The 25,996-nt window shown below is 39.5% G+C and overlaps 2 protein-coding genes across 2 annotated transcripts in view; both read right to left on the reverse strand.

The window, feature by feature from the left end:
- Positions 1–9,286: 9,286 nt before the first annotated feature.
- The window catches only part of LOC141319879 (protein NLRC3-like), a 352,126-nt gene continuing 335,416 nt past the window's right edge, over positions 9,287–25,996 (reverse strand). The window contains exon 7 of the mRNA XM_073833277.1: positions 9,287–9,682. Within this exon, the coding sequence (XP_073689378.1) occupies positions 9,287–9,682 (396 nt within the window). The remainder of the gene's footprint in view (positions 9,683–25,996) is intronic.
- On the reverse strand, positions 9,781–12,245 carry LOC141342533 (E3 ubiquitin/ISG15 ligase TRIM25-like). The gene is made up of 6 exons (XM_073847000.1): positions 11,673–12,245; positions 11,203–11,307; positions 10,884–11,117; positions 10,103–10,262; positions 9,962–9,978; positions 9,781–9,816 (listed from the first exon to the last, which is right to left on the reverse strand). The coding sequence occupies exons 1-6, from the start codon at positions 12,243–12,245 to the stop codon at positions 9,781–9,783; spliced, it is 1,125 nt and encodes a 374-aa protein (XP_073703101.1).

Here is a 25,996-nt window from a genome sequence, read left to right on the forward strand (position 1 = left end):
CCTGACATGCTTTCGCGTAAGAATGAACAGGCAGCATGGACGCATCAGGCAAAATCGTCAAATATATTTCAAAAGAAGCCGGCGCCACGGTCCTGACCACATCACTGTCTTTACTGGGTGTTTTTAGGGAATATTTCAATTTATTAACATGCGACTGAATTAGCTATTCATGTGTTGGACTGTCATGATTTTGGCTAATGCAGGACACTTCTGAATGATGCGCATCAGAGACGTGGGTAAACGCAAAGCGACCAATGCACTACACCGCTGCATTACCGTGCTCAATAGCATTAGCACAGGCATAACTCCCTTCAAACTTTATATGGAATGTCAACGTTTCTGTCACCAAAAACTTAGAACAGGCAAACACACACACGCACACAAATGAAATCGTCTCTGCCTGATGAAAAACATATTTAAAACACGTTCAAGTTTTAGAAAATGTAGTTAATATTTGCATCATTATTGATTTATCTCATCCACCCGCGACCCACCCGCAAATAATCAGAATGCATTTTTTTATTACCCGACCCACCCGACCCGCGGATTATCCGCAGCGCCCGCGGATATAACCGCCATCCGCGCATCACTACTGTGTATGTATATCTATTATTTTAAAAGTTAGAACTGAGCAGAGGGTTTTTTTTTTTTAACCCTGGTGAAAAAAACAGCTAAAACCAGCCTTGTGTGGGACTATTTCATAAACGTTTTGGAGAGGTTTGGATTGGGTTTAAAATTCATCTCTTGGATAAGAAATATTTTTACCTCTAATCATATTATGCTCATTCTCAGTGTATAAGAATGAAACTAATGCATAGAATCAGTTGTTATGTCCTGTACTGTCAGAATACTTTTACATAATAATAATAAAAATGCTTAAAGAGTATTCAATTTTTGTAATTTTTAAATGAAAAATCATGAAATGGATAAGATTTTTTTTTTAGTCTGACCATTTACTGCTCAGTACAATTAATTAGAATAAGAAAAATGCATGCATAATTACTAATATAATTATCTCACAAATGTTTATAGAACATTAAAATAATAGTTAACAATGGTTGTAAAATGTTCATAAAAAGTGTCAGTAACAATTTAAAATAAGGTCTCTTTTGTTCATAATTTTTTTGTGCATAAACTAACATGAACTAGTATGAACTATGGGAGTACTAGGGGCATAACTTTGAGCGCATCAAAATCGATATTTTTACAACACTAAGAAGGCTCGACACACCATGACACTTTGCTCGAAGTATCGTCTGGGTCTCTACACATGAACTCCAGCATTGAGAACATTGTTTGTGTACACAGAGTTTACTAAAAAGAAGGGTTTTGAACAACTCACTTACACTGTTTGAGTTTCCGCTCGTGGCCGTCTTGCCAGTCAAGAAGTGTCCATCTCCGAATGCGAATGAATGGACTCCATAGGACGAAATATTAGGCTTATATGAGGCTCTTTTTACAACTAGAAGGTTAATATTGTTTTTCACTTGCGACAAAACAACGAATTAGCCGTGCATTTATATGGAAATATTCTTTAGGAGCTATCCATCTTTACTCTCCTCACTATTACGTCGCATTCGGAGATCGACACTGCTTGACTGGCAAGACGGCCGCGAGCGGAAACCCAAACAGTGAAAGTGAAAGGCCCGGGCTGAAGTGCAGAGGTATAATTGACTGCTTTGATGTGCTGCAATACGGTATATATGTGTGTGTATATATATATATATATATATATATATATATATATATATATATACACAGGTCCTATTCAAAAATTAGGATTTCCGACCAAGTATTGAGTGCATAACTGAACATAATTATTTGAAGGTTGACTTTTTTTGTATTAAAAACACTTTTCTTTTATTGGTCGGATGAAATATGCAAATTTTTTGAGATAGGAATTTTGGGTTTTCATGAGCTGTATGCCAAAATCATCAATATTAAAACAATAAAAGGCTTGAACTACTTCAGTTGTGTGTAATGAATCTAAAATATATAAAAGTCTAATGTTTATCAGTACATTACAGAAAATAATGAACTTTATCACAATATGCAAATTTTTTTGAAAAGGACCTGTATACATATATATATATATATATATATATATATATATATATATATATATATATATTTTTTTTTTTTTTTTTAATATAAATATAATAACAGGGTGAGCATAATACCTTTCCAAAAGATTCAAGATTCAAGATTCTTTATTTGTCACATACATAGTCGTACAGGTACAACACGCAGTGAAATGTATCCTGAGCTATTCCATTTAACTTTACAAACAAATTATAAATAAGTAATCTCCTAAACATAAGATTTAAAAATTTATAAAATTTTAATATATATTTATATACTGTAGCAGCAATATGTGCAATATACCTATGAAATATATAATAATTTATTAAAATGCATTTAAAAAACTACTATAGAGAAGAAACTAAGGGCATATTCTGATTCAAGACTCGGATGGCCTGAGGATAAAAACTCCTCCTGAGTCTCTCAGTTCTAACCCTGAAGATGCAAAACCTTCTGCCTGATTGCAACAGTTGAAACAGGCCATTACTAGGATGGGTTAAGTCCTTCAATATCTGAACTGATCTAGACCTACATCTCCTGGTGTAAATGTCTTGTAAGGAAGGGAGAACAGACCCACAGCAGCGTTCTGCTGCATGGATCACTCTCTGAAGAGCTTTTTGGTCTTGAACGCAGCTATTCCCATACCAAGATGTAATGCTCTGTGTGGGAATGCTCTCCACAGCGCCTGAATAGAAAGTCCTGAGGATCGCAGGAGAGACCTTGAACTTCCTCAGTTGTCGAAGATGATATAGGCGCTGCCTAGCCTTTTTGGACTGGACCTGGATGTGAGCAGACCATGACAGGTCCGAGGAGATGTGGACACCAAGGTACTTAAAAGACGGCACCTTTTCCACTGAAGCTCCATTTATGATAAGAGGCTCGTAATCCCGCTGCTGACTCCTTCTAAAGTCCACCACCAGCTCCTTAGTCTTTTCCACATTCAGCTGAAGGTGGTTGTCTTGGCACCATGATGCCAGGTTCTTAACCTCATCCAAGTAGGCTGACTCATCATTATTAGTAATAAGACCCAACACCACTGTGTCATCGGCAAACTTCACAAGAGTATTAGAGCTGTGAGTAGTCACACAATCATAAGTATAGAGGGAGTACAGCAGTGGAGAGAGAACGCACCCTTGTGGTGCTCCAATATTGGTAGTAATGCTGTCCGAAACAAATCCACCCATCCTCACTACCTGAGATCTACCAGTGAGGAAATCCAGCACCCATGCACACACACGACTGTTAAGTCCTAGATCCCTCAGCTTAGTGTACAGTCTTCCTGGCACAATTGTGTTGAATGCCGAACTATAATCTATGAACAGCAGTCTAACATAATTACCCTGTTTCTTAACCACGTGGCTGAGAGTGGTGTGCAGGACGTGAGAGATGGCATCCTCTGTAGATCTATTAGAGCGGTATGCGAACTGTAACGGGTCTGTAGTAGTTAAAATAGAGGAGGAGATGATATTCTTCATTAACCTCTCAAATACCTTCATAATTCCTGAAGTCAATGCAACTGGCCGATAGTCATTCAGACATGAAGGCTTATTATTCTTGATCATAGGAACGATAATGGATCTTTTAAAACACTTAGGAACCACAGACTTTGCCAGAGACTCGTTGAAGATATAAGTGAACACACCTGCTAGCTGGTCAGCACAGCAGCGCAGCAGATGGCCGGTGATACCGTCTGGTCCCGCCGCTTTCCTGGTGTTCACTTTCTTTAGCGCGGCTCGAACATCATTCTCGGCTATGCTGAACATACATTCCTCACCAATGACGTCACCGACCTCTGTGGTCAGGCCGTAGTTAGCGCTAGCCCCCTGGCCAACCTCGAAACGGGCGTAGAACTCGTTCAGCTCGTTGACGAATGCAAATCCAAACATTAAGGGTTTAAAACAAAGGGTTTAAAACAAAACAAATCCAAACATTAAGGGTTTGTGTTGGGTACTCAACAAAACCAACAGCTCAATTCCTCACCAAACCCTACATGTTAACCCTCCAACAGCACATTATGCCATTATATTAGAAACTCTGTTACATAAAGTAATGAAAAAAACAATTACAATAAAATAAACCTGATGGTAATGGCAAAGTAATGACAAATTTAAGCGCTTCCTTTGGATTATAACAAAGTATGGCAAGCTCGTAACTAAAGTTGATCGAAAATTCGATCGAAAATCGATAATTTACCACCTAGAGATTTTTAAGCAAATAGAAGCAGTAGAGGAAGTTTTGACAGTGGATTTATAATAAAATGACAGGTAGTACTGGCATCAGCAGCAATATAATTATATAAATAAATATTGACCTGACAAAGTTGCCATTCAAATGAGTCACATCACTTGCTCATGACTGATTAAAGGTCTGTTCACACCAGGATGAATGTCGCGTGATTATCGCCGACGTTTAACACACCGTGACTAAACAAAGAGCTCCAATGTGAGTGAACACACCAACGCACAAAATGGCAGGTGTAAAAGCGTAATTTTTTTTAAAAATGCCTCAGGCTCTTTTTTTTGGTTTGACGCGCCACGTTAAAAATTGGCCGACCGATGAGATTGGTGCTTTTGTTCACGTGCCAGGAGCTGCTGAAGTAAAACAGTAAAACACGACTAGCCAAATCATAAAATATCATACATTATGCAGCAAATTCGAGAAAATGTTAAAAGAGAAATTGCCCTAATACAAATTTTCAAAATGACAGAACATTTAATATCAAAAAATATTTAATTTGCTGTGGTGAGTGCTGGTATATTAACTGATGAAAGAATTGGGTGCAATAGATTTGATAAAAATGTATTTGAGTTATTTTCTTCTCATAACTATGGGATGTATCAATTATCTGCATTTTTTCCGTCATCTTTCATCATTCAACAGAACAATCATTTCTTCATCGCTGGAGGAGGAGAAGCTGCTGCTTTAAAAATACACGTTCTGTTAACAAAAAGCGTGTGAATGGGTTTAATTTCAAAGATATACATTTATAAATGTTTATGTCAAGAGCGAATGCTGGCTCTCTTCTTCTTCTGTGTGACAAGCAAGTGTCAGAAGTGTAAAGTTGCCCAGCACCACCTTGTATACAGAGGTTTTTCTGTTTTTCACTAAGCGCCATGCGAGTGAATTTGCCAGTGAAAATGGCTTGGGTTTCCTGATGAAAAACGTCTAGAAAGATGCTGGCGATAAGTGCGTGCGATAATTTTATTTTGAAATTAAATTATTGCTTCATTAGAGTAAGTTTAAATTGGAGAACTCAGTCTCTCACTCTCAGTTATTTTCAAGTCTCTGTAGGGATGATGTTCTTCTTGACATACTTCATTGCTTCATCAGCATCTATGAATTATTTTTTTTGACCATAATATGAGATGCGTAATCGGGCTGGGAATAGGATGCCAAACCACACACCCTGATGATTACGCAACAATTTCCGAACCTCCGTGAATGCAGCCTTGGTCTTGGTGACGCTTGCAGTATAGTCCGGAAAGATGGCAATTGATTCACCGTTAAATCTCAGCGGAGCCTGGCTGCGTGCACGTCTCAGTACCTCGACACAGTCTTGGTGAATTTTAGCCACGATGGCACATGGTTTGCCATCCGATCTTCTTAGAGTCAGGCTTCTGTGTGAACAGTCCACAAGTACAAGTACATTGTCCAGCTGTAACGATTCTCTCAGAAGCCTCAAAACCGACACAGTAGAACTTGATCTATTCGTCTCAGCTACCCCAAGCATTCTAATGTTGCACCTTCTCTTCCTTCCCTCCATGTCTTCACATTTTCCTCTCAGCGCAATCACCTCTGCTTTCAAATCGGTTACCAAAGTCTGTAGAGTTGTCACTTTGTCAGACCACGTTGATAGTCCGCCTTCTACCTCCTTGACCTTCATTTGGTCCATCTCAGAGTGAATCGCCACCAAATTATTATTATTCTTTTTGACAGCTTGTATTTCACTTTTTAAGGAAACTGAAATCATCTGCAAGCGCACTTTTCAGTTTAGATTTAATAACCTCCGAGATGTCCGCTTTCAGTGAGTGAAGAATCTCTGATTTCAGGGCTACCACATCCATCCTCTCAGGGCTGTCCAGCGGGAGTGGGGTCGTTTGTGATTGGGAGACGGTAAAATTGGAAGTTTAGTTACAATTTAAGGTGGTGCATTGTATTCACTGGTCTCTGGTTCAACTTAGCAGGATATTTTCTGATTTGAAATGTGAAACTGACAGCTTTAGATATGGATAATATTGCATTTTGCACACTGTTGACTAGACGACTTATGCTAATTAATTGGAAGCAGCCATCTCCTCCAACTTATCATTAATGGCCCTGATAGCACACGTACATCTCAGAGACGTCTATTTAACATCTACATCTACATCTGCAAGACGTAGTTTGCAAATCTGCAATATGTCTATTGGACGTTTTCTATCAGGTGTCAAATAGATGTCTATTAGATGTCTTTAAGATGTTTATGAATTAGAATGTATGTAAAACTGACATCTTACAGACGTCTGCACACAGCAGATGCTTTCCAGATCAAGAGATCTTTAACAGACATCTTGCAGACGTATGTTTGCTATCTGTGGTCTTTGACATACTTTTTGCCCTCAACTTGAAAAGATTAAATTTGGAGTTTGAATAAAAACCACATCTTTTTTATAAAATCTTGGAGCTCATTTCTACACAGGTTTTGGGTAAAATGTGTTTTTTTTCCCCTCCTGTTTACTTGCTTGTTTAGATGTTTTTTGTATGCTTTAGTGATGGGAAGTTCGGATAATTCTACCGACTTGGACCTTTGAGTCGCATCACGTGACAGCCCCACATCAGCTTAACTATGCAGTCTGAGCCGGAAAGAGAATTAATTAGTTCTCTTATTTATTATAATTAAATAGTTCTAATTATCTCTTGAGTCGTTCGTTCATCACATGACAGCCCCATAAGCTTAACCCAGTGGTTCCCAACCTTTTTTTCCCGGGGCCCCCCCCACGTCCATAAATGACAATCGGAGCCCCCCAATTCATTGTGCATATATTCATTGTGTTATCAGAGTTTTATGTGATCACTACGAACTGAGATGTCAGCTTTAAGGAAGTGTTGTTTGCTCGCATTCTGCTATGAATTCATCCAGCAGCCGATGCTTGCTTTTCTGTTAAGAATAATAAGATTGATATACTGAAAAAAATCTATATAGGTAACTTCAATGCAGGCTTTTGCGGGCGGGAGAGGGACAAAACATGAATCTTATGGGTGGGAGTGGGACAAGATAACATATATTTCTGTGGGCGCATTACAGAATCTTTCAGGAGCAGGACTGAAAAATCCATCCCGCGCAGGTCTCTACCTCAAAGCATATCAGCTCCTGCGGACCCCAGGTTGGAACCACTGGCTTAATCTATGCAGTCTGAGCTGGTGTCATGAGAAATCCGGTCTCCACCCGGAATTGGGTCTCCATTAGGACCCAGAGTGGTCTTATTGGTTCAATTAACTTCTAATGGGTATTATTTTTAGCACCTGATTACAATTCCTGCAAAATCACGTTATATTTAATATAGTAAAAATGCATTATAATGAATAGAATATACATTTAACATAAATACAATGGATATATTATAAATAAATGAGCATTTATTCATCTTTCATATCATCTCCTAACTGAAAGAATATGTATAGAAGCAATGCTTCTGTTTATAGTATAATTACCTCATTGTATTATATGTATGTTGCTTTTTATAAAATATAAAACATTTTTTATCAGTTATTACTTCTGGGATCCTAAAGGGGACCCAATTCCAGGGCGGACTCAATTTCTCACCACACCGGAAAGATAATTGATTAGTTATTCTCTTAAGCCTTCGGATGTGAGTCGTTCGTTCATCACATGACAGACTCAAAACAGGTGAATAATTCCAGTACAGAACCTATAAGATGCTGTACAAATGTGCATGCGCGACTGAACGAATCATTCCTTGTGACGAGTAAAGATTCATTCAAAATGTATTCAGTAGTTCAAGAACGACCCATCACTAGTATGCCTATATTATTGTGACTATATGTTCATAGGAATGTGGGCATTTAAAATGCTCACTTATTTGTGTATATTTTATTTATTTATTGAACTCAACTGTCATATAGTATCGACAGCCTGTGAGATCACCGATACACAATATTATCTTGCTAATTAAATTATTAACTTAATGTCAGAAGGAATAAAATGTAGCATTCCATTGGTTGACAGTAAACAGCACTACACATGCAGTTTGCTGACAATTCTGGACAGTATGCTTTAAATGATTGTTCATATCTAGCCTTTAGTGACAAGACAAAGGGATTTAGTTGTTATGAGAACAGCATTGACAGCAATGGTTGTCCCCTCCACCATGTTTAAAGTTTATGACCTGCCCAACTCATGTCTCATTTCTGATTAGGGAAACTCCTCTTTACGATAATTCTGATAGCACATGAAGGCAGCATTAGTCCTTCGTTTTCCCCAGTTCTTTACCCATTCTCATCAATGCTAAGTGGTTGTTGTATTTAGTTTTCTCAGTTCTTTATCCATTCTCTTCTGTGCTATGTGGTTGTTGTATTATGTTTCCTGAGATTTTGCAGACTGTTGGATTCCTTGTTTTTGCTGATCCCCTTTGTCCTTGTGCACTTTTTGCCAGCTACTTGTGACAGATTTGTCAAGTCTACTTGCTGAGTGATCTGGAGTACAATTACACTCAAAATGTGATCAATCCACTAAATATAAAGAACATTAAAACATGAAAATATGTGGTTTATATTCATTGTTTTTATTTATTGAAGTCTAGTCATTTCAGTTGAAAGGTACTAAATGCATAATTGGTCACCACAAATAGATGAAATAAGCCCCAGAGACAGATTCTCTCCAAAGACCTCATCACCTAGACGGCCATCGGGACAAGACCAAGGGAACCAGATGAGTCCTCTGCACAATCTGAATTTTTTGCAGCCTAGAATTAAACAGCTGGCTTCGATTGTCCATAGGAGAACAGAACAATATGTCAACACACTGTTTCCCTGAAAATACTGCTTTGACACAATCTGCATTGTCAAGTCAGGTCAAGTCACCATTATTTATATAGCCATTTTAACAGTGATAGAAGTTCAGCGGTTGCATTTACGTAATAAAGAGAAAATAAAAGATTCTATTACACCTCACTTTTACGGATTTATTTTACACTTTGGGTAGAATCTATTCTGATAAATCACACAGTTTCACTGATGATCCAGAACATACATTAAACCCAGGATAGAGCGGCTGAGTGAATGTGGTCTGGACTGTGTGGATGAGGCTCATTGTGTCAGAGACGCTGTAGAAGGACAGAGATCCTGCACTGTGATCCACAAACACTCCTATTCTACCACAGCTGATGGGCTGCACAGGAAGAGCGGTCCTTATGTTATTGTGTCTGAATGAGTAAGAGGAGGGAGAGCAGAAGAAACTCCACGACTGATCGTTATATCCAAACACACATGCAAAACCCCCTCCCTTCCTGCTGATGCTCTTATATGACACTGTTAAAAACACACGTCCACTCCACTCAATCTCCCAGTAACAGCGTCCACACACACTCTCTCTACACAACACCTGATACACATCAAATCTGTCTGGATGATCAGGATACGGCTGCTCTCTGTCAGTGTTAGTAATCACTCTGTTGCTCTCAGACAGATGGAGGCGTTTATTTACTGTGTTTTGATCCACAGTGAGCTGATGGGAATCTGATGGAGATAAAACACATACACGAGTCTCTCAGTACATCTTAACATATCTTGAGCAAATCATCATCTACATAATCAATTACAAAACTCATCATGTTTTTTTGAACCGTCTACATGAAAAGCATGAGCACAGTTTTTGGCTTACGTTGTAGAAATTCGTTCCTGTTCCGGGGAACAATGTTCGTGAATGAGACTGGAAATCAACAGACATGAACATTTGTGTGTGTGATTATATCAAAAATGATTTGAGATGTTGGACTCATTTCTGAGGATCTTCGACCTTTACCTCTGTCAGAGATCTTTTTAAGCTCCTCTTTGCAGAAATCCTTCAGTTTGTCTCTCAGTTGACAGACACATTCTCTTATGGCATCAAAAGAGAAGAGAGAACTAAAGGGATCATCATTTACTTCTGTAGATTCAGGAGCTGCTGAGAGAGACTGGAAACTCTACCGAAAACAGAAATCCATCAGAAACACATCACCCTCACACTTCACCCAGTAACCTGCACTACTATCAGATCTCTTTAACAACCCATCTCAATCCAGCTATACTCTTCTCATAATTTTATACAATATTAGAGCTGCAGATAACAATTAACATCTGGCCCAGCTCTGGGCCAAGCAAGTAGTTACACTCGGCCCATATGCAGCAAAGAATCACGGCCCTTGTGTGGCCCAGGTCTGGACTACAGCCATGACCCACACATGAGCCAAAACTGGCCCAAATCTCAGCCAAATAGTAACTTACGTTCTGGCCCAGATCAGTGCTGGTTATGTTTAAATAGTGCTACCTCATCTCAGCCTTCAGTCAACCACATAGATAGCAAGCCACCATTGAATCAATGTCAAAAAAGTGCTGATTTGTGAATCTTTTGCACCAGCTATTAATGTTGAAAAATCGACAAACCAGTATTTGTATTCGCTTAAATGCACTCTTGATTCTTTGTACTTTAATGTTAGACTTCCTTTGTCTTTTGTAACAACGTGCTAAAATATATTGTTTAAGGCAATGGAAGCTGAGATCAGATGAGCAAGTCTACTATGATCATGTTCTTCTAGATTTATTACCTGCAGGAAATGGATGTGATCCTGTGTTTGTGAAATCTGCTCCAGCTCAGCATCTCTCAACCTCAGTTCATTGATCTCCTGCTCCAGTTGCTCCAATTGTCCTTCAGCTCGACTCAACGCAGCCCTTTCCTGATCTCTGATCATCTGTGTCACCTCAGAGCGGCTTCTCTCAATGGAGCGGATGAGCTCAGTGAAGATCTTCTCACTGTCCTCTACTGTTGTCTTTGCCAAGCACTGTTAGACACATAACAATCACAGGGTGAGCTTTAGCAGGACTGACAGAGGAGAGTCCAAACTGAAACCTCTCAAACTTCTTCACCAGACTCACCTTATGAGACTCCATAGCCTCTCTCAGCTGATGAAGATCTTTCTCTCTCTGCTGGATTCTCAGCTGGATTGCTCTCTGTATCTCATTCAGCTGTTCCTGGAGGAAAAAATGGATAATGCTAAATTATACAGTGCTTTGCAAAAGTATTCAAACCCCTTAATTTTTTTTTTTTCCACATTTTGTTTTGTTGCCACATTATGTTAAACTGCTTTAAATACATTTTTTTCCCTTTACAAATTTATTAGAAATAAAAAACTGAAAAGATCCTGTTGCATAAGTATTCATTTTTTTCTGGGACACTCGACATTTAGTTCAGTTGCCAGTTAAACTGTGGCAAAATCATTTGAATGAGTCTGATTTAGAAAGGCACACACCTTTCAGAAAACACTGTTCCTCAGAAATATAATTTGAAGTCTAGGAGGAGTAAATCAAAACAGACTGTTTATTTTTTTGGTTCATACCTGTTTTTCTGTCCTCTGCACTGCAGCTGATACAGTGTCATGGCTTTTATGTTCATATTTCACACACAGCGCACAAATGCATTGTTGGTCAGTGATACAGTACATGTCCAGCTGTTTCTCGTGTTCATGGCAGATCATCTCCTGCAGTCGTCCAGTGGCTTCAGTCAAACTGTGTTTCTTGCCTTTGAAAAAACTCTCATGTTGTTCAAGGTGATTGTGACAGTAAGAGTTCAGACACACCAGACAGGATTTGACGGCTTTGTATTTTCTTCCAGTGCAGACGTCACACTCCACATCTCCAGCTCCAGCGTAACAGTCAGCAGGAAGTTTAGTCTTCTTCAGTTTGTCCACCACTTCAGCCAGCATAGTGTTTCTAGCTAAAGCAGGTCTTGGACTGAAGGTCTGTCTGCACTGAGGGCAGCTGTAGACCCTGATCTGATCTTCCTGATCCCAGCAGCCTGTAATGCAGATCTTACAGTAACTGTGTCCACACGGAATAGCCACTGGATCCTTCAGGAGATCCAGACACACTGCGCACATGAACTCATCCTGAGAAATTCTGGCTTCTGCCATTTTACTGTGTGAATACCCAGAGAGAAACAAACACACGGCAGCTTGATTACACTTCAGTTTCTCTTTCACTGAACTCAGGAGATTTATGTTTCCTGTGCAAAACAGGTGTGTCTGCAAGTCTGTGAAGCAGGTTTCTCATTCCTGCTCCTGTAGAGACACATTCCTGCTGAGTTCAGTTTTAAGCATGATCATCATACATGGCTGTAATTGCCAACTAAACTTTTAATTTGTTCTTAGAGAATTTTACCTTGACTTGTTACTATTGCAAGTTAATTGCATACTGATTAGATGAAAAGTGTCTAGCATGAAATTTTCAAATCAGTTTGCAAAGACAAAGAAATCATTGTTTTTAAAACACCAGGAACAGAAGTTAAGATATGTTAAGGAGTATTTCACCACTGACAAAATAGGCTTTCAATAAAAACTCGTCTGGCAAGTCGGCAAAGAATTTTTATACGAATTTTCAATAAAACTCGTCTGGCAAGTCGGCAAAGAATTTTTATACGAATTTTCAATAAAACTCGTCTGGCAAGTCGGCAAAGAATTTTTATACGAATTTTCAATAAAACTCGTCTGGCAAGTCGGCAAAGAATTTTTATAAGAATTTTCAATAAAACTCGTCTGGCAAGTCGGCAAAGAATTTTTATACGAATTTTCAATAAAACTCGTCTGGCAAGTCGGCAAAGAATTTTTATAAGAATTTTCAATAAAACTCGTCTGGCAAGTCGGCAAAGAATTTTTATAAGAATTTTAAATAAAACTCGTCTGGCAAGTCGGCAAAGAATTTTTTACGAATTTTTAATAAAACTCGTCTGGCAAGTCGGCAAATAATTTTTATAAGAATTTTCAATAAAACTCGTCTGGCAAGTCGGCAAAGAATTTTTAATAGAATTTTTAATAAACTCGTCTGGCAAGTTGGCAAATAATTTTTATAAAAATGTTTAATAAAACTCGTCTGGCAAGTCGGCAAAGAATGTTTTGAAATGGGTAATATCTGAATAGAGAAAACAGAAAAAACTAGGAAGATTTATACGACACCGGATTCGGTCCCTAAGTTGATCCAACTTCTTCAGATTCAGAGCAGTGAAGCACGACCACCTCCTTTGGAATAAAACAAATGGTCTCGCTCACCGAATTTACCGTTCAAATCACAGACATACAGTGTCCAGTGTCATATTTCGACTACTACAAAATCAATAAATGTTACACAATCAAATTAAATTCAGGCCCATGGATTAACACACTCCACTCATCTGTCCCACATTACGGTTTAAAATTATGGTAAACAAAATCACGTCTCAAAATGGCCACCGGGTCATAACCTTCGAACCGGTACCAGTCCAACACGTGACAGTTAGAGGTCATAAAAATCCATTTAGCTACAAATTCAGCGTATGAGCCCTTCACAGGGACTTTGCGAGGGAATCAATCGCATACACGTAAGAGTTCATCATAGGCAATCCATCCATAATAATCATCAATAACAAAATTTTCGTGTCCATCATAACCGTCACACCAGGGATCACGTGGTTTGTAGTAGGTCGACAGTCCCTCGACCAACTCGGCGATGTCTGGACTAGCCACAGCCGGGAGGACCCACCAGGACCATCACTGACATCTTGAACACGTTGATGTTACCACGCCCCACCCATAGCGTACAAAAGTGGCGGGACAAGAGGTTGCCACAGCTTTCAGATTCCCTCCAGAACTCTTATCACCGCTTACAATGTATTTCTGAATTGGTACCACTTTGAAGGTTATGATCTGTCAGCCATTTTGAGGCATGTATTCATGTATTATGTGTGGAATGAGGCTAACCGCATTGTCTTTCTGCCAGCCTTTGGCATGATCTGGGTCAATAATTCAGTGTTTTAGGCTTAGTTTGTGGTGGTGGTGCCTGGTGCTGCAGTGACTGGAGTGTTATCGTTACCCGTGCAAAGTCCCTGTGAAAGGTGCATTTGTAGAGTTTGTGTCTAAGAACTTGTACATAACCTCCAACCGTCATGTTTGGGACTGGTATAAATTTGATAGTTTTATTCTGTCAGCACTTCTGAGACGTGTTAAGGTGTATTTCTGCTTTGATGAAGTGCAGAATCGCTTCACCGATTTGTGTGTGACAGCTATGTATGATCCATTGAATTTAAGATATATTTATTCATTAAATATAATAAAAAGAACAAATCAATACTGAACTATTTTTTATATTTTTTTCAATGCTTGACATACACACATAAAGTAAATGTAGCCTTTAAACAGAGTCCGCATACACAGCCCTCATTGGATCAAATGCGATTCCGGAACAAAATGTAATATTTTATTATCAGTTTGTAAGAAATGGCCCCTGGAAGGTTTGTAGCTGGTGGCAGCCATATCTTCATCCCGTAATGAGGAATGGTGTCATGAATCGTATTTAACCACGCCCAACTTGAGATATTCAGAAGCCCGTAGTTTGTTGTAGTCGTAGATTTGTAAACCTCGATATTAGGTCTTGGAGTGAACACTCGAATGTGGGGTCTGTTACTAATGAACATTTTTCGGGATGAGTAATCTTTATAGGGGTCATTTGAAGATGTGGCCAGAGTGGCGACATCATAATCAATGACTGAGCTACCGTATGAGACTTTGTTGTGGTCCTTGTTAATTGGGACGTTGTTGAATTCAGGCCATAACTGAACAACAACTTTTTTAATTTTGTAGTAATCATAATATCCTTTTGGATAGGAAACGTCACTCAAAATAAAGGTCAGTCCAGTAGCTAACCCGGTTGTTGGCTGCCACGTAAGGTGATCATGTTTGATAGCTCTTAGTCTCATATAGCATTGGATCAAATGCGGTTCCTGAAAAGCACATGGCATTCATACGCGTAGCATAGCCCCCATTGGATCAAATGCGGTTTCTGAATAGAATGTAGTATTTCATAATGACATTATAGCCGATTTGAGCTTCGCAATTTGCCAATGGGGGCAGCCATATTTTCAACCCATAATGGGGAACGCCATTGTGAAGGGTATTTATCCACGGCCCGTGTCTGACATTGAAAAAGCCGTAGTTGGTAGAAGAGCCAGATTTGTAAATCTCTATATTTGGCCTTGGCGTGAAAATTCTGATATGAGGTCGATTACTAATGAACATTTTTCTTGTAGAGTAATCTTTGAAGGGATCGGTAGTTGAAGTGGCTAAGGTTGCGTCGTCATAGTCGACTGCTGTACTGCCGTATAAGACCTTATTAGTGTCTTTGTTGATTGGTACATTTTCAAATTCTGGCCACAGTTGTACAACCACTTTTTTATCTGATAGTAGTCCCAATAAGCAGTAGGATATGAAACTTGACTTAAAAGGAATACAAGGCCTGTAGACAGACCGTTGGTGGCATTCCACGTGAGGTGGTCATGTTTGATTCCACGATGTCTCATATTTTGATAGCGTTTCCCGGATCGTCGACGTCTGACGTATCTCCTGCGTCTGAATCACTGATCTATATAATGACTGGATTGCTCATTGCGTTCTAAACTGCCGTTAGGCAGTGAAGCCACCGGAAGTGTTCGATCCGCCATCTTACTATTCCCTACCTGCAGAGAGCGCCATTGAGTCACATGTAAACTGCTGACCTAAAATCACCCGATTTGAAGCGTATCTTTCACACAGCATTAGTTTTTAGCATATGTGTATGTAAATTAATTTTTACTTAAGATGTTTTCTGGAATGTTTATGGTCTTTTCGGGCTGGATAAGTGATATATTGAAATCGTTTTGGTGGGCGTGTCAGCTGCGTACTTGCAGAAACAGGTAACTGATCCAACACTAAATATATTTCTTTATGTACCTAATTATACAGGAAATAATACACAGTACCTTATATCTGGTATTAGTATCTGAAATTGATTCGATTATACAGTAAATAATACAATACAAGTCTCTGTTACTACATTGCTCGTTATATTGAAATTCAAATCTTTGAAATAAAGCTTATGTCTTTAAGTCCGTACCATTTGTAGTCAGCGGTGTTCTCCGAGTCATGGTGTGTATTTTTAATGTACCTGATTGAGCAACATCTATTTCAGACTCTTCAGATCAGCAAATTCTGTAATGATTTACTAACATTACCGTTTCCATCTGAGTAAAATGCTGTGTATGTTGAATTAATTATTAATTTAACGAACAAATCATTACCTGCTTCAAAATGAATAACATTACTGTTAAATATTGTTGAAATATGCAGTTAGTCTACTGTACGAATATAAACAACAAAATGACATAAACCGTGAATAACTGTACTGAGATCGTATGATGTTTGTTTATCTGATGTAACTTACGCGACTGTAATGTAGGCTATGAACGTACATTTTTAATAAGCAGAGGGAATTCCCAACATTAACCGTTTACATGCTTAGGACGTTTGCATTGTGAAAATGTACAGTGAGACTTCAGGTATAAAAACACTGACTTGCAATGTGATGTTTTCTCAATAAAATCGTATAGTTTCCTATTCATTCAATGGAACGTAATGCGAATACTAGGGAATACTAATATGGCGGCGCGGTGGCTTCACTTTTATGACGTCATGAGCAATCCAGTTCTCTATTATAGATCAGTGGTCTGAATCCAAGTCCTCGACGTCGTCGACGTCTGTGTCGGGTACGCCTTCTGTGGGAGGAGAAACAATCACGTGATCAGTATAAATTCCGGTGTTCCGCAGTGACTGCCTAGTATTACCAGTCACTGCGGCACCAGCACCACATCCCTATTTTGCTCACCGTAGTCATGCCTAAGGCCGTAGCGAAGACGCGCCATTTGAATACACCACGGCAGGATACTTCTCGGAGAGAAAACCCTGTGAAACGTTGGTGTTTCACCGTGAATAACCCTACGGACGATGAGTTGCGCCATATTCAGGAGATATTGACGCCTTCTTCCGTTGATTTCGCGATCATCGGGAAGGAAATAGGTGACAGCGGGACGCCTCATCTTCAAGGGTTCGTGAATCTGAGGACCAAGAAGCGTCTAACTACTTTAAAGAATTGGCTCTGCGGACGAGGACACTTTGAAGCGGCTCGCGGTAGTGATCTACAAAATGATGAATATTGCAGCAAAGGTGGTGATATTTACCTACGCATTGGGAGACTGAGTGTGGAACGTCAAAGGAATGATCTGCAGACTGCAATAGATATTGTCCGGAGTTCTGCTGGAAGTATGAGAGCAGTTGCAGAGGCATGTCCAGCTACCTTTATTAGGTATGGGCGGGGCATACGAGATTATGCTAATGTTATGCAGTTTCGTCCGGCTAGAGACTTCAAAACAAAAGTCTTCGTGTTTGTTGGACGTCCAGGATGTGGCAAGTCAAAGACTGCTGCTGACCTTTGCTCCGGAAGTGTTTCCTACTATAAACCACGAGGACCCTGGTGGGACGGCTACGACGGTCAAGAAAATGTTGTTATTGACGATTTTTATGGTTGGATGAGTTGTGATGAACTGTTGAGGGTCTGTGACCGCTATCCTTGTAAGGTTCCCGTGAAGGGTGCTTTTGTAGAGTTTGTGGCCCGCAATATATACATCACTTCAAATCGACATGTATGGGAGTGGTATCACTTTGAGGGGTTTATCCCTTCTGCTGTTCTAAGACGAGTCAATGTTTACTTCTGTTATGACGAAGTGATTGAGCGTTTTACAGATCTATGTGCCACTACAATGTATGATCCTCTTACGATGAGGTATAATTATTGAGATTGTCAATAAACAATTTTATTTGCATAGTAAAAATGGCTCTTTATTTTTAAAACAATTAAAAGAACAAATCATTTTTGAATATTTTTTTTGTCTTTACATGCTTGACATACACACACAAAATACAGTATCCAGCAACAATCCCCGAGATGCGACACCCCCTAGGAGAGAATCCTTTAGATGGAGGCCACGGAGTGGCCGGGGTGGACTAAATGCGATTTCTGAAAAGGACATAGTATTTAATAATGACTTTATATCCAATTTGAGCAGTGCAGTTAGCCAATGGGGGCAGCCATATTTTCATTCCATAATGTGGTATTCCATCATGAACACAATTGATCCAAGGTCCATTTCTTGTATTAAAGAATCCGTAATTAGTTACTGAAGCAGACTTGTATATTTCCACACTCGGTCTCGGTGTGAAAACACGGATATGAGGTCTGTTACTAATCAACATTTTTCTAGAAGTGTAATCTTTGAAAGGATCCTCAGTTGCAGTAGCTAGTGTTGCGTCGTCGAAATCTACGCATGTGCTACCGTAAAGGACTTTATTATTATCCTTATTGATAGTCACATTGTTAAATTCGGGCCACAATTGTACAACAACTTTCTTTATTTTGTAATAGTCCCAATATGCTTTGGGATAAGAAATGTTGTTGAGGAGGAATACAAGTCCTGTTGATAAGCCTGTGGCAGAGGTCCACGTCAAGTGGTCGTGTTTGATACCTCTCAGGTGCATATAGTGATTACGTCTTATGTACTTCCGGCGTCTGACGTATCTGCGCCGTCTGTATCCGAGTCCTCTACGTCGTCGACGTCTGTATCTGGTACGCCTTCTGTGGGAGGAGAAAGAATCACGTGATTATTATATATCCGGATGTGCCGCAGTGACTGCCTAGTATTACCAGTCACTGCGGCACCAGCACCACATCCCTATTTTGCTCACCGTAGTCATGCCTAAGGCCGTAGCGAAGACGCGCCATTTGAATACACCACGGCAGGATACTTCTCGGAGAGAAAACCCTGTGAAACGTTGGTGTTTCACCGTGAATAACCCTACGGACGATGAGTCGCGCCATATTCAGTAGATATTGACGCCTTCTTCCGTTGATTTCGCGATCATCGGGAAGGAAATAGGTGACAGCGGGACGCCTCATCTTCAAGGGTTCGTGAATCTGAGGACCAAGAAGCGTCTAACTACTTTAAAGAATTGGCTCTGCGGACGAGGACACTTTGAAGCGGCTCGCGGTAGTGATCTACAAAATGATGAATATTGCAGCAAAGGTGGTGATATTTACCTACGCATTGGGAGACCGAGTGTGGAACGTCAAAGGAATGATCTGCAGACTGCAATAGATATTGTCCGGAGTTCTGCTGGAAGTATGAGAGCAGTTGCAGAGGCATGTCCAGCTACCTTTATTAGGTATGGGCGGGGCATAAGAGATTATGCTAATGTTATGCAGTTTCGTCCGGCTAGAGACTTCAAAACAAAAGTCTTCGTGTTTGTTGGACGTCCAGGATGTGGCAAGTCAAAGACTGCTGCTGACCTTTGCTCCGGAAGTGTTTCCTACTATAAACCACGAGGACCCTGGTGGGACGGCTACGACGGTCAAGAAAATGTTGTTATTGACGATTTTTATGGTTGGATGAGTTGTGATGAATCTGAGCTCCTCAGCCGTCAGGTTATTCAGCGTGATGGATTTTCTCACTGAACAGCCGCATGGTCAGGGTGATCCAAATGTTGCGTCTTACGAACAGCTTTTGGCATACTGGAGGTCTGTTTTCTGCTTTTAGAGAGAATTTCGATGTTGGTGCCTGGTGCCGCAGGTCGATCCAAATGTCGTGTCTTACAACTTGCTTTTGGCTTGGTAAAGGTCTGATTTCACCGCTTACATTGTATTTCTGAATTGGTACTGCTTTGAAGGTTATGATCTGTCAGCCATTTTGAGGCATGTATTCATGTATTATGTGTGGGATGAGGCTAACCGCATTGTCTTTCTGCCAGCCTTTGGCATGATCCCGGTCAATAATCCAGTGTTTTAGGCTTAGTTTGTGGTGGTGGTGCCTGGTGCTGCAGTGGCTGGTAATACTAGGCAGCCACTGCGGCACACCCAGTTTTATACACATGCACTAATTACTGACTCCTCCCACAGGAAGAGACTCAGACAGAGATTTCAAAGATGATACGGACCCAGAAGATACTTCCAGTGGAGATATGTCAGAAGTCGGATTATTAATGGTGAAACGCCATCGCTTCACAGGATTCTCTCGGTGTGAACTCGACTGTTGGGCAGAATCCAGATGTTGCGTCTTACAGGTGGCCTTTTATGCCCATCCTCAAAAATACTAGTAAGTGTCCTTCACAGATTTAAAAGACTGGATTTGGTTTAAAGTGAGGCATGTGCTTCCTGGAGTAAATTGTATGTGTTTTTCGCAGGTGGACATGCCCAAACATGTATACAACTTACTAAACCCATTAAAAGATCAACCTTTTAAACACTTACTAACAACATTTACATGATTAAAAGTAGGATACAACAATGATCGATTCAGTTTCTCCTCATCCACTCAACACAGTAGTTTGAAGGCTGTTAACTGAGTTTATTCTGAATAATACAACGTTTCTGTAAACTTCGAAATGTCACGTTCACAGAAAATGTCATACTTTGCAGTTGATAAACAACTGAAATGGCAAGATTTGCGGAAGAATACAGACAGAGATTCACCAACAAAGATTGTGTGAGATTCGCGTCTTTTCCACCTGACGAAGAACAACACTTTTCCTCCACAAACCAAACAGCACGTTTCCGTGCTAACAGCTGGCATCGTGAAAAGGGGAGAGAGACTGAGAATGAGTTTCTGGGGAAGAAAAACCCAAAATAAAGTACACCCCAGCTTCACCAAGGCTCAGAGCAGCCATCAAGTTGATGTACGACCTAATCAGATTTGTTCATCACCTAGAAAAAACGGACCAGCAGAGTAACCAACAATGTTCCAGTCACATTCAAAATGTTGACCAAGTTTTTGACCAATTCCATAAAACCAGCAATACCCAACGACAAAGTGAAAGACCTTTTAGAGGGCAATGCTAGGAATTGGTCACACACTGCACAACAGATATTAGAGGAACACTATGAAACTCTGGTGGAAGCAACGATGAACAAGTTGAAAGAACAAACTAATCAGGCCGATTGGCATCAAGCTTTTGAAATCGGCCAAAATTGGGCTAACAAAAATTTTGTTAGCCCAATTTTGTAAGGGTTGAGGCTCTATTTACAGCTGAGTTATGTGACGAATATGACAGGAGAGACAGAGAGTTTTCCTCAGCTGTAGCTGAGCTTCCATAACCCACAAACAGGAACGCTGTGAGACCTAAAAAGGGTACCACTCACATTCAAGTACAAACATCTCTTAGGGAAATTCCAGAAATTCCCAAACAGGGGAGACTGGACTTTCGATCAGGAATTTCCTCCCCTAGAACCTAGACCTGCTCTGCAGCCTACCCCAGTTAGACCAGCATTACCTCGTGAACAAAGAAAACCTAGAAGAATTCTCACAGAGGTTTTGGGTCATGCAGAGGAGCAAGCCGCTCCTACTGAGCCACAAAATGATGGAACAGCTGAGAAACAAACTGCAGAGCAAGCTTTGACTGTTCCTATGCCTGCACAAGAAAGTGCACAGGAGCGAACTGTCCAAGAGGACATTCAGGCCTTGCTCAAAAAGGCAAAAAATTGAAATAGAACTGCTGATAACCTAGATGTACGTACCTCAGAACCCTCAAAAACAGGGTTTTCGGATGATTCTAAAAAGTACCAGTTTTCGGATGATTCTAAAAAGTACCAGTTTTCACTAACCGGAAAAGGAAGGTTGTGCAGAACAATCACTGCAATCGGCTCAAGACGAGTGACCAAAAAAGGTCACTTTGGCCCCTCAGACTCCTACAACACCAAAGTCAGTAGGAAGACCATACCGATACATCAGCACTGAAAGAAAACTAATCGACTGGAGTCTCAATTTATAGAAAAAGTACATAATCATTGGAGACTCCAACGTTTCAAGAATACCAGCATTCAGTGTTACGAATCTGCAAATTGACAGTTTTCCAGGGGCTAAATTCCAGCATGCTGGTGATTTGATTGAAAAGGCCACCATAGTGCTGGAATCGAAAATTTAGCTTATGTCGTTTGGAATAAATAATCGATTACAAAGGTTCTTTCTTCAACCAACAAAGAGATTCACTGGGTCTACCAGCTGGCTAGGACCAGTTTGCCCCATACAGAAATTGTGGTTCCAATAATTAATTTAATCTTCAAGAAATCAACGACTGCATCATTTGAACTTTCTAGATGTACTGCTTTCTGCGGTCTTTAAACTTGTAGAGAGAGACCGTTAACCCTATAAATAATAAAGGTAAACTCATTATTAACTTGTCCTCCCTCACGTTGACGGTTGAGCAGAAGGCAGTATTTCTAAAAGGCCTTTCATTTGTTCCTACTCCCCAGAACATACAGTAAAGGCACAGAAACTGGAACTGCTGCAGGATCTGCAAAAGTATCACAGACGACTGAAATTGGAAACTTTTGTTGAAGAAAAGAAAAGTCAGAGCCTCAGAATGGACACCGGCCTCATTGAGCTTACCCCCACAGGTGACATCCATTACAAGAGCAGATACATATGCTTACAAGCACCTGAAGTGGGGCCTTCTCAAAAGGCAGAACCTGACTGGACGTGAGAAACGGGCCATTAAGGAACTCAAAAAGAATGATCAAATAGTTATCAAACCTGCAGATAAGGGGAATGCAGTGGTACATCTGGGAATGCCAAAGGCAACTCCAAGTGCAAGAACACTACATCCCTCTCCTAGCTCCTATTTACCCACAGACAATGATAGAAATCAAAAATATATTAAATGAGATGTGTCAGAAGAAGATAATTAGTGGGAAGCAGAAGGATTATTTGGTGAGCTCAGGAACACACAGACAGAGACTATTTTATCTTCTTACTAAAATACATAAAGAACCAGAAAAGTGCAGGATAGCTCACAAGATTTCCCCAGGAAGACCCATAGTATCCGACTGTGAGAGTGAATCTTACTACATGGCGAAATACAAAGAGCACTTCCTGGGACCAGTCTCACAAAAACATGATAGCTATCTCAAAGACACATTTTATTTCATACCTTGTGATTCCCACTGATTCCCTTCTGTTCACTGTAGATATAGATAGTCTATACACTAATATAGAGATGGATGCTGGGATGTGGGCTGTAGAGGAATGCATGAAGAGACATCCGGATCCCAGGAGGCCAGATTAATTTATTTTGAAGCTTTTAGAGATCAATTTGACTGAAAATGATTTTGAATTTAACTCTGACTCCCACTTATTAAAGGAACTGCGATGGGCAAAAAGTTTGCCCCATCTTATGCAAATATATATATTCATGGCCTCCTTGGAGGAGCCGGCTTTAGCCTCCTTTCCCCTCAAGCCCTTTTCCTACTTTCGTTTCCTGGATGATATATGGAGCGTCTAGACCCACAGCTTAGAGAATTTCAAGGCTTTTATTGACCACTTAAATAAACATCTGAAAACGATAACAGTAAAATATGAAATGAATTTCTTAGATGTAGTCACCTACAAAGGACGTAGATTTGAAAAACACTCACAATTGGACTACTGAGTGTACTTCAAACCTACTGACAAGCATTGTCTGCTACATAAATCTAGTTTTCACCCAAAACACGCATTCAATGGGATCCTCAAGTCTCAGTTTTACAGCTTTCATCGCAACTGCTCGCAGGGACAGAGTTTAAAGCAGCAGTTAAGATTTTGTTTAAAGCTTTGAAAAAGAGGAATTATTCTAGAGAATACCTGAGGAAAACACTGAGACCTTTTACACAATTTCTACAAATATAAAAGATACAATTATTTTACACTTAGTTTTCTTTTACTCACACAATATGGAAGTAAAATACTGACAAATGTTTTTGGAGCAAAACAGGGTGCTGTATAGCACTAACTGAAATAAAATGCAACGTATTAACAGTGCTTGCATTTTAAGGTTGTGCAATTCAACATTGGTGGATATTTAGGCTGTGAATTTTTCAAGTGGAAACATAAAATTTCATTTGTAAAATTTTCAATGTTAATAATACAGATTATTTTAAAATACGACTTTTACAATTGCATTGTTTACAATTTCAATATTAAATATTCATACTATTTTAAAATACAAATTTAACAATTGCACTGTTCAAAATTTCAATACTAAATAATTTCAATACAACCTTTGATACTTCACAGGACATTTCGGTGCGTATTATTTCGCTTCCAATAATTCACCGATTCAAACTCGCCAAGCAATTCGATGCTACACATCCGGGTATGGCAGGAAGAGCAATTGAGCATCGATACAAAATCGACGTCTGTTGCTTTCCGTTTCACCAGCAGATGGTGAAAGCGAGTCTTGCTGAGACCATTTCGGTCCGGTCCGTGTAAGTTTTATTCATTTGATTTTTTATTTTAAATTAAATAAGCATAAATAAGAAAACGGCTCCTTCATTAGTTTTTTCATTTGTTCAGAAAACGAAAAACCGGTGACTCCATCCAGAGCCATAGAGACCCCATCCATTGTTCGTTCAACAAAATAAAAGACCGTTGTTTATTTATTTTAATTCTTTTGCAGTCTTTAAAACAACAAACATACAAGTGCAATAACATTTATTACATCAAAATATAATATAACTAAGACAGTTAAAAATAATAATAATACAATTGTAAAAGCAATTACAAAATCACATAAGAAATGTACATAAGAAGAAAATAGTAACAAATTATTCAAGCAATAGATTTAAGGCTTTAAAATAATTTACAGCTTGTGTCGCGTTATTTCTTGATTTTTTTTTTTTAACGATCGCATATAGGCCTACCTGGCTGTTTCTATTAAAAGGAGAGTCAACAAGATAGTCCTCTGACTAGGCTTTCTTCTTTAACTCTTCTCACAGACATATTTATTTCATAAATATTAATCTGCACCCAGCATGTTTTATTTTGCTGTATGTTTTTTTTTTTTTTTTTTTTTTATCTGAGTATCTTTTAGACATTAAAGTTTAGACATAGACATACTCAGTTTTGGACAAGCGATGGTAAGTGCAAATACTGTAATGCAAATCGACTGAAGGTTACCCAGGGTGGAAAATTTGATTTTTACTGTAGGTACTGTATAGCCACAAGAACGTTTCATTTCGCCAGGATTTAAGTTAAGTGTGCACAGCCTAGATGCTCAAGTAAAATGTTGACATCAGCTAGAAAAAATAACACTTTAAAAAGTCGCTTTTCACGGTGTTCCATACAGCACGAGCACCAGCTTGCCAGACGAGCGATTCAGCGAGATGACTGACAGGACCATAGAGGAGGCAGAAGCCAAGAGCGCAAAGTGAACTTTTGTTAATTAAGAAGAAAATATAGGTGGCTGCAGGTAATATACATATACCAGTATAGCCACAGAAACGTTTTATTTTGCTGAGATTTAGGTTAAATGTGCTCAGCCTAGATGCTTAAGTAAAATGTTGATCAATAGCTAGATAGGCTTGTGCAGTCGGTGTTTCACGGTGTTCTGCCATCGACCGATCGCTCACCAACTGGGTGGGCCCAGGGGAAATAAAATATTAGGCTAGAGTTAAAAAAGAAAAAAAAATCTGCTATTTTATACTTTATCTATCTATCTATCTATCTATCTATCTATCTATCTATCTATCTTAATCGTCGTGTCAATCATCTCGCAGGATCACTCGTCTCGTGCGCTGTTGCACCTGCTGTATCGTCCTGAAGCGGACGATTGTCTGTTGTTCCGCTGACCTACATTGATGTTATTTCTATAAAAATGATTTCATTATACAATTTTTATAAAAAAAACGAAAGGTGGGACGTGGGCAAGTAGCTTACGTTGGTGGATGGCCGAACACCGTGAAACACCGACTTTTCAAGCCTAAGCGTTACTTATTATATAGCCTAACTGATACGAACATTTTACGT

Source organism: Garra rufa, chromosome 1, assembly GCF_049309525.1.
Source record: "Garra rufa chromosome 1, GarRuf1.0, whole genome shotgun sequence".
Taxonomy (NCBI): Eukaryota; Metazoa; Chordata; class Actinopteri; order Cypriniformes; family Cyprinidae; genus Garra; species Garra rufa.